A 13,834-nucleotide genomic window follows, 5' to 3' on the forward strand; every position below is an offset into this window, starting at 1 on the left:
ACGCAAGAGGGAGGGGATATGGGGACATATGTATATGTGTAGCTGATTCACTTTGTTATACAGCAGAAACTAATACAACATTGTAAAGCAATTATACTCATTCGTGCATGGAATCCTGATAATCCCTGAGTGTCTCTGTCTGAGAGACTCCTGGGCCAGGAGTAGTTTATAAGGTGTTAAATTTGGGGGCTTCTATCTGTCCCACTGGGACCCTTCCTGCTCTTTGGTGCGGATATTAAAGTAAACGGAAAGGAGGAGCATACGTGGAAAACGCAGCATTTCCTCTCAGATGCCAGGTAGTCATATCCAAAGGTATTAAAGGAAGGCGTACGGGTGAAGAGACTGGTTCTTTCCTAGTTGTATACTTAGGCAACTGCTTAATTTCTCTAAGCCTCCGTTTTTCCATCCGTCAAACAAAACAAATCCCATTTAGGACGATTTCCCAATCCTGACAGCGGCGGGGGGGAGCGGTAGGAAGGTGGATCAACAGTCGGGTCCCGGCAGGCTGAGGAGCCGGCCTAGGGACACGCCCCCCGCCCACCACTCCCGTACTCCGATTGGTCCTCTTCGGAGGGGCGGGGCCGGATTGCCCGCGGTGGGAGGGACCGGTAGCGCTGGGCGAGGCCGGTAGCGCTGGGCTACCCTTGGGCCTCCTAGATCGCAGGGCTCCGGATTCTCGAAGGGGTCACCGCCATGGCCGGGTGTGCCCGCGGGTCCGCGCGTGCAGTGCTCGCCTTCCTGCTGGCGCCCGCGCTGGTGGCCCTGCTGGTGGCGCCGGCGCGGGGTCGGGGTGGCCGGGGCCACGGGGACTGGGGCGCCGCCGAGCTGCTGCCGCCCCGCGAGAACGCGGCGCTGGTGGCTCGCTTCGTGACGAACGTCTGCGACTGGGGCGCGCTGGCCACCATCTCCACTCAGGAGGGGGTGCGCGGCCGGCCCTTCGCCGACGTCTTATCGGTCAGCGACGGGCCCCCGGCCAAGGGCAGCGGCGTGCCCTACTTCTACCTGAGCCCGATGCAGCAGTCGGTGGGCAACCTGAAGGTGAGCGGGCGGGGCCGTGTGGCTCCGCGGGCCGGAGCGTGAGCCTTTCGACTATAGCTTGAATTCTGCCTGCGAAGGAGAGCCAACCTCGTAGAGATAAGAATTTGAACCTAGCCCAAACCCCTGCCTCTTCTCTCCTGCTCTGGCCGGGCTGACATTGCAGCTTTCCAGTTGTTGGGCAACTAAATACCAGGAATTTCACACACGCCCTCGCCACCGCGCCACGCACTTGGGGCGAATTCTTTACCAGCACTTGGAGGACTTCTCAGCCTGAGTCGTCTTGGGGCACGGTGTCTCATTAACTGGGCTCTAATTATTAAACGTTTTACTGGGTGTAGAGGCTGTTGGGTAGTTTAGCACTTTGTATAAGTGGCTTCGGGATTTCTCTTTGTTACCGCTTCTTTTGAACTAAGGATTTTTTCCCTTCAGCAGCATGAAGCAAACAGACAACTTCGTGAATGATTATTGCAGTCTTTAGGCCTCGTGTGCACATGAGCTTCCCCGTTAGGGATCACCCCTTTTGGAGGGCCATGCCCTTACCCTTTGCCCACTATTTGGGGCAAGGCCAGGTTTACACCTCTCTGGTGGACCCCTGCTGTGTCAAGTGCGGTGTCACAGCTTGGGAGAATAGAGCCATACTGAGTCCAGGAGTGGAGCCTGATTTGGGGAAGGTTCTTTTGACAAAAGATCCCAGGTTTGAGGTTAACACTGTTGATAGAGATAAGATGAAAGAAACCTGATATTTGCTGAAGCACTCACCGTGTGCCAGGCTGACCTTTCCATTCATCTTCCACTCATTGTCTCTTTTAATAACCCTCTGAGGGGGCTATTACCATCCTCATTCTGCAGATGAAGAACTTGAGGCTTAGATAGGTTATGTAACTTGCCCAAAGCCTTTGGCCACATTTGAATTTCACCCCAGATCCATCTGCCTTCAAAACACAGGTCATAGAGTGGTGTCCCATGAGTTGATCAGGCCCACAGACTGGTTTTCTTTGGCCCACGCAGAGTTTTGTTTTTAATAAATCTGAATTAATTATCAACATTCAAACATGGGGATTGCAACTAAAAGTCTAAATTTCTAACTTCTTGAAAAACTGGAAGCTCTGTGGCACTGGGGGCCTGCATTCTTTGAGCAGAACCGGAAGTAGCTGCCTCCGTAGCCAAGACACATACACCCCCATTCACCATTTTCTTATTCCCAGCCCGCTCCGCTCCACTCCCTTAGACATTAGCTCAGAGCAAGCTCATTCCACTCCATCAGTGCTGTTCAAACTTGGCTGCAAATACAGTCACCTGGGAAGACTTTTTTTTTTTTTTTTTTTTTTGCTGTACGCGGGCCTCTCACTGTTGTGGCCTCTCCAGTTGCGGAGCACAGGCTCCGGACGCGCAGGCTCAGCGGCCATGGCTCACGGGCCCAGCCGCTCCGCGGCATGTGGGATCCTCCCGGACCGGGGCATGAACCCACGTCCCCTGTATCGGCAGGCGGACTCTCAACCACTGCGCCACCAGGGAAGCCCTGGGAAGACTTTTAAAAAGGCAATTCCAAGACATTTTACTAAAAACACATTTTATTAAAAAAAACAACAAAACACCCCAAATCCCTCCCTGATGCTTCTAATATTGGGGGAGGGCAGTGAGAACCACTGCTATACATGAATATATTTAAACTTTTGCTGATATTATCTTCCTCATTTTAGGAAATGTGGAAACTCAAACTCAGAGACTCACTTGTGACTAGTCAGCTATGGCTGTCAGGTGGAACTTGAGCTCAGGTCTTTGACATCTCTAGAAAAAGACAGTGGTGAGGCACCCAGGATTTCAGGTCCGTGATTGCAGTGAAAAGGCATGGCCACATCAGAATTAGTCTGACTCTGATGCCGTCAATTAACCAGTCAAAGCTGGTTGCTGCTTTCTACTTTTCCTCCTCCTTCTGACCTCTGTCTTCTTCCTGTCTGCTCTTGTGTACCCTACCCACCAGATTTACATGAACAAAATACCACCCAGCATTGCCGTCTGCCCAGAAACCTTTAACAACATCTGGCTGCCTAGAGCTGCATAGGATTCACCTGGGTGTTTGTTAAAAATGCGGATACCTGGGCTGGGAATGGAGCCCAGAAATCAGCATTTCAACAAGCTGTCCAGGCAAGTGGTTCTTGGAAAGCACTGACAGATGCCAGCCTATAAAATACAATCTTGACTCCTTAGCTTGGAGGTGAACCACCCTTACTACCCCCAGCCCCCGACCTCCCCCCACCTTGTTTCCAAACCCCTTCCCTCAGAAAGCCTTTCTTTCAAGCAAATTGGGTTTTCACTACTCACAGTCGTGTCTTACACTTTCCCAGTTCTGTGTTTTTGCAGTTACCATTCCCTTTACCTTTAATACGTCTTCCCACTTCTGTGCTGATTTGCCTATCTTATAAGGCTTTCTAGGGTTTCTATATCACTCCAGGCTGTGCTGACATCTTCTCACTCTGAACTTCAAATACACTTAACTGTACCATTCACTTGGCAATTAGTTATGTGCTGCTTTTTGACCTCTTCTTTGTCTTTGTGTTGCATTTTAAAAATTTTATTTATGTCTGACTTTTCAACCAGATTATAAACTTACAGAGAAGGGAAAGACCTTATCTGAGTCTCCCCCTCCCCTATTTTTGGTCTCCTATAGTGCCTTACCTAATAGTTTGTCGACAGCAAATATTTGGCCTAATGATTCCAAAGAGATCTCTTCATGACTCACTGTTTTGATGGGTCACTGTGAGATGGCACAATTCCCCACACAAGACACTTGGGGTTTAAAACACTAAATACAGCATGTGAATTTTACTGTAATCTGTCAACAGTGCCTTTTATGAAGCTGATTTCTGAATAAGAAAGAGTTAGGAATTTTGCTTGCATCACATTTTTAATCTAAGAATTCTCTTATTGCTAGAATAGGAATGAGCAGCTTCTCCAGTTTTGAAATCACATGACAGTTTCTGCTAGCATAAGATAACCAAGAAGCATGATTCAGCTACTTTCTTGCTTAAATTGTACAATTAGCTAGTTGAGCCACTGTGGTATTTTTATGCACTAGTTTCACATTAGTCTAATCCTTTAGTTCTTTCAGTGAAGACTAGAGATCAGCCTTGTATTTGGGTGGTACTGTAATTATAATTCCTCTGGTGAATATGGGACAAATTAAGAGTTTAAGAGAAAAAAGCATTAAAATGATTCTTACCAAGTCAATTAATTTTAAATATGAAACAACCTCCAACACACCTTTTTTGGAGAGAGGGTAAAGATCAGTCTCTATCCAAGTAGTAATTTTCCCAAGTGGAAGGTGGTATTTTCCAATTCATTGTTTCATGGAAGAACGGTCAAGCTCTGGGGACGGTATGCAACTTGTGAAATTTATTACCTCTCCAGAGACAGTATTTCACATGAGAGGTCTTCATTTTCTCTCTACAGGAGAATCCATATGCTACGCTGACCATGTCTTTGGCAGAGACTAGTTTCTGCAGGAAATATGGATTTGATCCCCAAAGTCCCCTCTGTGCTCACATAATACTATCAGGAACTGTTATCAAGGTAAATAGTTACCCTACAAGAACAGATACTTGTTTTAGAAGAGCATCAGTTATTAACAAGGAAGGAAGAGATGTCTTAGAATAAAATAAAATTGATTTGTGGTTGAGATACAGAATTAGAATATGTTCTAGTATGTAATTTCATGAAAGCTAACAGTTTTAATCAGTTGCTTTCACATAGGTGTTCAATAAGATATTTATGAGGAAAATGAACTATTTTTTGAAGCCGAACAGATATAACAGCTATTAAGTGCGTATATGAGGAACATCTGCTCAGCCAAAGTTTATACTCCTGACCATGTTGTACATTGTACAATATTTCCCATGTTTGGGTTCCTTGTCTCCATATTTTAACAGTGGCCTAGAGCAGAGAGTGGATTTAGTAGGTTAAAAGGGGAGTATCCATTATTAAATACTAGAAATGAATTTAGACAGTTTGGGGTGAGTGCTAGAGGGAAGAGGTTAAATAAAATCGTGGGAAGGGCAAAGGGCAAGGTGTCATGGGAACTGATCTGATCGCCAGGCAGCAGACCAGCTTCTTGACCTTGTCAATCATGAATACCTCAGATAAGTTTTATCTGTGGTCTCAAAATTCTATGTGGATGCATCTCTAGAGTTGAGTGTCCTTCACTGGCAAGAGAAAGAGGGGCAGCAGATACTCTTGAGTTCCATTGTGCTTCTTCTAAAGACTTTTATCCTTTGTGTACACTCATCTACGTGTTTAACATGTACATGTAATGGGATAAAAGTGCTAATGTTACATAGCATAACCACCAGTAGCATTTTATTATAGCACTTTGTACCAATTACTCTGATAGCTCAAAATTGCTATTTAGCAGTGAAAATTGGTACTCATGATGGTTTCCCACTTTATTATAGTATGTGTTATCACCAACATTTGAGATCTCCATTGTTCTCTGCATTTCTTCAAACTTCCTTTACTTCCTCTTGATTCCTTAAGATCAGAATTTATAATAGATTTTTAAAGTTCTCAGCACAAGGGAAAAAAAAAAAAAGAAAAAAAAAGATGAGAAAAAAATTGTGGCTATGTGTGGTGATGGATGTTAACTGAACTTGTGATTATTTTGCAATGTATGCACATATGAAACATTATGTTGTACACCTAAAATTAATACAATGTTATATGTCAATTATAGATCAATAGTTAATTTTAAAAATAAAAATTAAAAATATCAGGATTTATAACTAAATAAACTCTTTAGGATTTGTGGAATGCTAGAATCACACATTCTTAACAGCCAAGAAAACAAAATGTCACTGTTATGAGTAGGTTTATTTTACATATGTCTTTTAGGTGAGTGAAGCAGAAATGGATGTTGCAAAGAATTCATTATTCATTCGACACCCTGAGATGAAAACCTGGCCATCCAGCCATAATTGGTTCTTCGCTAAGTTGAATATAACCAATATCTGGGTCCTGGACTACTTTGGTGGACCAAAAATAGTGACGCCTGAAGAATATTATAATGCCACATTTCAGTAAGTATTTACATGTCTTTCATCTTTCTAATATTACAGCCCTTTTCAGTGGTCCTCAACCTTCTAAAGCAAGGGAGTCTTAACCATTTCATGTACCATGGATCCCTTTGGCAAGCTAGTAAGGCCTACAACTCCCCTAGGAATAATATTTTTAAAATGCATAAAGTACACAGGATTACAAAAGAAATCAACTATATTGAAATACCTTTATAAAAATATTTTATAAAATGTGTGATGTAGTAATATGTTGGCTTTTTAATGAATACGTTAAATAATAAGGTCTAGTAGTGCGTCCATAACTTTTCTGCACTTTCAGAGTAGTGAGAACTGAATATATTAAGACATCTTCAGCAACTCTACCATGATGTGAGAGTATCTGCGATTTCTATATTTCTGTTGCTGGCCGTCACAGATACACTGTCACCACTGTGGTTTATTGCCTACATTCATCATTGAAGAGAATGATACATTTCAGTTAGAGCTTAATGAAAATGAAAACTTTTTTCCATCCCAGTTTTTTCCCATCACAAATCCCCTGAACTCTATCTACAAACTAGGACACCAGGTGGAGATTCTATTTTTTTTTCTTTTTTTTGTCTGCACCCCACGGCTTGAAGGATCTTAGTTCCCTGACCAGGGATTGAACCTGGGCTGTGGTGTTGAAAGCGTGGAGTCCTAACCACTGGACTGCCAGGGAATTCCTGAGACCCCATTTTAAGGCTATGCTTCTGGGGCCCTGGGTGGAGCCCAGTTCTGACCCATGATGGCATTTTCTCATGAGAATCAGACCTGGGTGCTTCCAGACCATGAAGGATCCACATCGAGTCCGAGCACGTGACCCCTGTCCCCTCAATCCCGAGTACCTGTGGAGGTGTGTGGTGTATCCCGCCAGGAAGCGGATACTTAGAGGGAAGGAGTCATGGGAGAGAATGAACGAGAAGAACATAACCTGAAGATGGGAAAGGGACAGGAAAGAAGGGTCTGATCAGATTCTTTGAAATTAGGTCAGGGTTCAAATGAAGGAATACAGGGACTTCCCTGGTGTTCCAGAGGTTAGGACTTCGCACTTTCTTCAGGGGGCCTGGGTTTGATCCCCAGTTGGGGAACTGCAAGCTGCGAGGCATGACCAAAACCAACCAACCAAACAAACAAAACAACCACCCCCCCAAAAACAAATGAAGGCATACAAGGGACTGGTATTTTTCCCAGGCGACACAGGTCACTCTGGCATGTCTGGCAGCCTCAAGGTCTAGCGGATGGTGATGACAATAACAGTAGCAGTAGCGTTTGTTGAGCATTGCTGGCTGGTGCTGTACTGGCAGCTTTACATGTCTGAACTCACTGAACTCTCACTGCAGTCCTATGAGTTAGGTAGTATTTTTCTTCATTTATGAGATAGAGAGCTGATGCACAGAAAAAAAAGAAACTGGCCTAAAGCTTTACAGCCAGTAAGCAATGGTGCTGGGATGCAAACCCCAGCATTCTAGCTCCACCACCCTCAACTTGCTTCTAACCAAGATGTTTTGCTGCCCCTCTGGTTACCTTACTGGCAGCTGGCCAGGCTTCAATTCCAGTGTAATTTAAACACTTTCTACTTGTAACAGACTGACTGCTGTTTGTGGAGATTAGGGTGACATGCTAAGCTAGACCTGTAGGTTGCAGTTCAGGTTTGGGTTTAAATTCTCAGCATTCATTTATTCTGTCTTATTCTATTGTACAACAGTTCTGTGGTGAACTATTGACTTTCCACCATGATTGTAAGTCTCTTCACAGCAAAGCTCAGGTTTTAGTTTTGGTTTTTAATTCCAAACTGGACCTAGGACAGTACATGGCACAGAGCAGGTGTTTAATAAATACTGGCTACTTGTCAGGCTGATCCTTTGAGACAAAGATTCTCGACTTCCTTGTTTGAATAAAGAATCTAAACAGTCATGGTGTTTATTCCACTGCCGTGCATGCAGGAGAAGAGGCCTGGGCCAGTGATTGTCTCCTGGACACGAAAAGCCATCTTACTTTATAGGAAGACAGAGGTAGCAATTACAACATTATGGCAGGGCAACAAATTATCAAGGAGGATGGCCAGTAAGATAACAGGCCTGCTCTTTGAGATTGACGTTCGCTTTTACAGGACATAACAATCTCTGAAGTACAGTTATTTTTGTATAAATAATATGCCCGAGGGCAATGCTTGCTTTAATAACAAAATAAAACTGGGTTTTCCCATAAGTCTCCACGCTGAATAAGTGAGTAAAATAGATAAATTTGAGGTTCCCGCTTAATTAACACAGACGAGTGGGCCTTTTCTGCAGCTCAGAGATAAAAGGGAGCACTCCTGTCCTTCTGAGAGGAGGACAGAAGATGAGCCCAGGGTGTGACCCCTCCTGAGACAGGACTCCAGAATCCTAGGAATGGGCAGTGACTTGAAGGTGACCTTCCCGAGCAGGTGCCTCTGACTCCATTTCAGAGTCCAGGAGTGGGTGCCCCACCATCCCACCCACCAGGTTTGCCATCAGAACTGTTCAATAGCCCAAGAGAGTATACAGTAGTCCTTGCCTTGCTGGACTCATATTGAATGGAAGGTGGATGTTTACCCAAAGTATTTGGGCTCATGCTTGAGTAAGCAGTTCTCATAAGTATCAGCAATTGCTTCCTCTCACTGTTAAGTATGAGCAGCAGGTCTCTGGGCTGCCCCCGGGTCCCCTGGCAAAGACAGAGGTAACGAGAGTTCACAGATTACAAACCTGCCCGCTCTCCCTTACCTGGAGCTGGATTCCCTGATGGCAGTGGTCGGGGCCGCAACAGGAAAATGGGTCAAGGTCACGTCCCCGGCTGGATGCTGGCTGATTGCTGCTCTTTTGCCCTTATGTTAAGGACCCCTTCTGTTCTCGACTGTTTTTGTCTTTTAAATCTTCAGATATTTCTGAATGAGATTATCACAGCAGCCACAGCTGCTGATGAATGTTTCATCCCGGCAGCATTTGCTAAGTGTGTCAGCACCATACTTGGAGAGGAGGAATGATGGCCGAGATGAAGATTCCTAGCTAGGCCTGACCCTAAACCAGAACTCAGGAATCTGCATTTTAGCGAACTCAGGAATCTGCATTTTAGCCAACTCAGATGATTCTTTTTTTAAAATTTTTTATTTATTTAAATTTTTTTTATTTGCAAATCATATATTTGATAAGGGGTTAATATCCAAAATATATAAAGAATTCATACAACTCAATAGCAAATAAAACAAACAATCCAATTATAAATGGGCAGAGGATCCGATTAGACATTTCTCCAAGAAGACATACATGGCCAGGTACATGAAAAGATGCTCAGCATCACCGATCATCAGGAAAATGCAAGTCAAAACCTTAATGAGATATCACCTCACATGTGTTAGAATGGCTATTATCAAAAAGACAAGAAATAACAAGTATTGGTGAGGATGTGGAGAACAGGGAACCCCTATGCACTGTTAATGGGAATGCAAATTGGTGCAGCCACCATGGAAAACAGCATGGAGGTTCCTCAAAAACTTAAAAACAGACCTAACATATGTTTCCAGCAATTACATTTCTGGATATTTATCTGAAAAAAATGAAAACCCTAATTTGAAAAGATGTATGTACCCATGTTCATTGCAGCATCATTCACAATAGGCAAGACAGGGAAACAACCTGTGTCCATTGATGGATGGATAGAAAAAGAAAATGTGATTGCTATATCTCTCTATATAGATATAGGAATATTATTCAGCCATATAAAAGAAGGAAATCTTGTCATTTGTAACAAAATGGATGTACTTTGAAGGCATTATGCTAAGTGAAAAAAGTCAGACAGAGAAAAATACTGTATTATATGTGGACTCTAAACAACAAATAAGCAAACAAACAAAAAACCAAAGCAAAGCAAACTCATAGGTACAGAGAACAGATTGGTGGCTGCCAGAGGCGGGGTGGGGTGGGGTGGGAGAAACAGGTTAAGGGGGTCAAAAGGTACAAACTTCCTGTTATAAAATAAACAAGTCATGGGAATATAATATACAGCATGGTGACTATAGTTTATCATACCATACTGCAGATTTGACAGTTACTGAGTAAATAGATCCTAAAAGTTCTCATCCCAAGAAAAAAAATTTTGTAACTCTGTGTGGTGATGGATGTTAACTAGACTCCTGATGATCATTTCTCAATGTATACAAACATGGAATCATTATGTTGTACGCCTGAAACTAATATGTTATATGTCAATTATACCTCAATTAAAAAAAGAAGTGATTGTATAAGTGTTCAAAAATATAGATGCAGTGTGGCATTTTTTTCTTTTCCTTTTAAATAAATCCTGTATTTAAATCTAAATCTTTTTTTTTTTTTTGGCTGTGCTGGGTCTGTTGCTGTGCGGGCTTTCTGTAGTTGTGGTGAACGTGGCTACTCTTTGTTGCAGTGCGTGGGCTTCTCATTGCAGTGGCTTCTCTTGTTGCAGAGCACAGACTCTAGGCATGTAGGCTTCAGTAGTTGTGGCGCATGGGCTCAGTAGTTGTGGCTCGTGGTCTCAGTAGTTGTGGCTTGCAGGCTCTAGAGCACAGGCTCAGTAGTTGTGGCACACGGGCTTTGTTGCTTTGCGGCATGTGGAATCTTTCCAGACCAGGGCTCAAACCCGTCCCCTGCATTGGCAGGCTGATTCTTAACCACTGTGCCACCAAGGAAGCCTTAAACTTTTTTTTTTAATATTTATTTATTTATTTATTTGGCTGCTCCACGTCTTAGTTGTGGCATGTGGGATCTTTGTTGCTATGTGCGCGATCTTCGTTGTGGCATGTGGGAACTTTAGTTGTGGCATGTGGGATCTTTAGTTGTGGCATGCTAACTCTTAGTTGCAGCATGTGGGATCTAGTTCCCTGACTAGGGATAGAATCCGGGCCCCCTGCATTGGGAGTGCAGAATCTTAGCCACTGGACCACCAGGAAAGTCCCATGGACTTTAATTTAAAGTATTAGATTTTATACTCCAATAAAGATGTTAAAAAAAAAGCATTAGATTTTATATTATGGAACATTCATATAATGAACCACAAAGCAGTCATTGGAAGTGATGTAATTAGACATAGACATGTAAAGATTATCACAATATATTAAATTTAAAAAGCAAGTTACAAAATTGTGTGTGTCATAAATGCCATTTAAAAACATATAGTAAAAATAACATACTCTAGTAATAGAAAAAAGTTCTGGCAAGACACATTAAAACCTTACAGTATATAATTCAACAATAAAAATATAATTAATTCAATTAAAATACAGGCAAAGGATTTGACATATGTATGAATATTACTCAGTCATGAAAAAGAAGGGAATCTTGCCATTTGCTACAACATGGCTGGACCTTGAGGGCATTACGTTAAGTGAAAAAAATCAGACGAAGAAAGACAAGTCCTGTATGATCTCACTTATTTGTGGAATCTAAAAATAGAAATAAAAAATTAAAAAATAACCCAAACCCTGAACTCATAGATACAGAGAACAGATTGGTGGTTGCCAGAGGTGGGAGGTGGGCGGGGGTGGGTGAAATGGGTGAAGGGGGTCAAAATGTACAAACTTCCAGTTATAAAATAAGTCATGAGGATATAATGTACAGAATGGTGACTATAGTTAATATAATACTGTGTTGTATGTTTGAAAGTTGCTAGGAGAGTAGATCTTAAAAGTTCTCATCACAAGAAGAAAAATGTAGCTACGTGCAGTGATAGAAATTAAGTAGCCTGGGGTAATCATTTTACTATACATACATATTTCAAATCTTTATGCTGTGCACCTGAAACTAATATAATGTTATGTGTAAAATAAGCATAATACAAAATATACAGTTAGAAGGAGCAGCAAGAAATATGAAAATCTGAAGGAAGGAGAAATTACTTCAGAATAGTGGGATTAGGGAAGGTTTCATTGGAAGAGTTAGCATATGAGTTGGGCCTTTTAAAGATAGCAATTTGATATGTGTGAAAGGAAGAGACAGTATGCTAGGCAAGGGAACAACACAGATTTTAAAAAAGAGCAAGGAATTGTGAGATGGGGTCAAAGAATGGTGTTTAGTTTCATTTGGAGGATGGTAGAAGGTAATTTCAGAAGGTAGGTTTGGGCCAGTTTGTAGAAGACGTTGAGTATGAGATTAAAATGCATATATTACTTTGGATTGGGACAGAAGGATGTGTATGCTATTTTATGGTATGAGTGAAATGACCTCACCCACAGCGTTAGTCAGGAGGGTCCAAGTTATGTCTCTTACGTTGTTAAGAGATGACATTTAAATTTCAGTGGCTTAAGAAAACAAAAGTCTAAAGTTTATTTTTATTTATGCAAATTCTGCCGTGGATTTGGGCAATTCTCCAGGACAATTATCCTCTGTGTGTTGGTTGGCTCTGCAGTCTGGTCTCTGTGGACCCTGTGGCACCTCCATGTTAACACATGCTTCCACAATGGCTGTTGCAAGAAAAAAGTTCTGAAAGGTTACCCATCTGGAACTAAGTTACTTTGTTCTAGAAGCCACACATGCACTGCTTCTGCTTACAGTTCATTGGCCAGATGAGTACCGTGGCCCTTCCTAATGCAAGCGGGGCCTGGGAAGTATGGTCTCTGTGTGTCTGGAAATGGGGAGGACATGGATACTGAGGAGCCCTAGTAATGTCCACCACACCCAGACTTGCAGAATCACTGTGATTCAGAACAAGATTGTATTTACAAACAAAATAGAGATACGTAAGGTTTCTAATATTCTAGTAACAGAAATTTCCCCATCTGTTGCATTTACAACTTTCAAATGAAGGAAATATTCTTTACGGTTTATCCACCCACAACACATAATGAGAGGAAGATAGCTACTTATTTCTGTAGTCTGCCTACAGTTATTATCTCTAGGGCAGCACAAACTGGTGTATGTTGTGTGGGGCATAAGCTCTGCCAACACACAGCTGACACCTCACTTGGCTTCAGCTGCAAGCTGCAGTCTAGCCATTATAGACCACATCTTCCAAAGGATGCCTCCTCATCAGAATTTGATGAGAGAGAAAGCCATGCTTAAGGAAAGAAGAACACTGATGTAATGTGTATACACACAGTCGCCTGTATGTGGTGTTACACGATCTACATAAATGGAAGATATTTTGAGAATGGAATGTAGACCTAGTATGGCTTAGTCAAAAGTGCCTGAGCTTTGGAGTCAGAGATCAATAAGCTACAATCCTAACTTTATGAATTAATTGCTCTGTGACTTCGAGCCTCAGTTTCTCATCTTTTTTTTTTCACACAAACACACACCGTATTTTATTTTTATAAGAGATAAATAAACTGACACCAAGCACTGTAAATAGATGACCGCAACAAAAGCAACAATTATTGTAATTACCAAACACAAAACACACTCATACTATGTCATAATATTGACATTCAGTCCAGTAATCCTCCACTGTAACAGCTCCTTTACTTTACAGTGAAAATTGATTTGTATATTTTTTGCCTCTGAGTCCTTGTGGGATTTTTTTTTTTTATTCAAACAAAAAGTCACAAAAATTATAATCATCCTCATCAGTTCACTCAGTCCCATGTAATTAATTTTTTTTATCTTGATCTTTTGTTAGCACTTTTATGAATTCATCAGTTTTCCATTAGAGTTCTGAAAATGCTTATTCATTCAGTTCAGCAGTATAGTCAGTTACCAGAAACCTGTACTTGTCAGAGTCTTTTC

The 13,834-nt window shown here is 42.2% G+C and overlaps 1 protein-coding gene across 1 annotated transcript; it reads left to right on the plus strand.

The window, feature by feature from the left end:
* The first annotated feature begins 620 nt into the window (after window positions 1-620).
* Window positions 621-6,131, plus strand: CREG1 (cellular repressor of E1A stimulated genes 1). The gene is made up of 3 exons (XM_024116685.3): window positions 621-1,038; window positions 4,489-4,608; window positions 5,923-6,131. The coding sequence occupies exons 1-3, from the start codon at window positions 694-696 to the stop codon at window positions 6,109-6,111; spliced, it is 654 nt and encodes a 217-aa protein (XP_023972453.1). The 5' UTR covers window positions 621-693; the 3' UTR covers window positions 6,112-6,131.
* The last annotated feature ends 7,703 nt before the right edge of the window (window positions 6,132-13,834 follow it).

Source organism: Physeter macrocephalus, chromosome 4, assembly GCF_002837175.3.
Source record: "Physeter macrocephalus isolate SW-GA chromosome 4, ASM283717v5, whole genome shotgun sequence".
NCBI classification, from domain to species: domain Eukaryota; kingdom Metazoa; phylum Chordata; class Mammalia; order Artiodactyla; family Physeteridae; genus Physeter; species Physeter macrocephalus.

Excerpts from the sequence above, each read along its gene's own strand:
- CREG1 (XM_024116685.3), top strand. The coding sequence starts at position 694 with ATGGCCGGGTGTGCCCGCGGGTCCGCGCGTGCAGTGCTCGCCTTCCTG. Across the intron at positions 1,039-4,488 it reads AGTCGGTGGGCAACCTGAAG|GAGAATCCATATGCTACGCT; the intron begins GTGAGCGGGCGG and ends TTCTCTCTACAG. Across the intron at positions 4,609-5,922 it reads TATCAGGAACTGTTATCAAG|GTGAGTGAAGCAGAAATGGA; the intron begins GTAAATAGTTAC and ends TATGTCTTTTAG.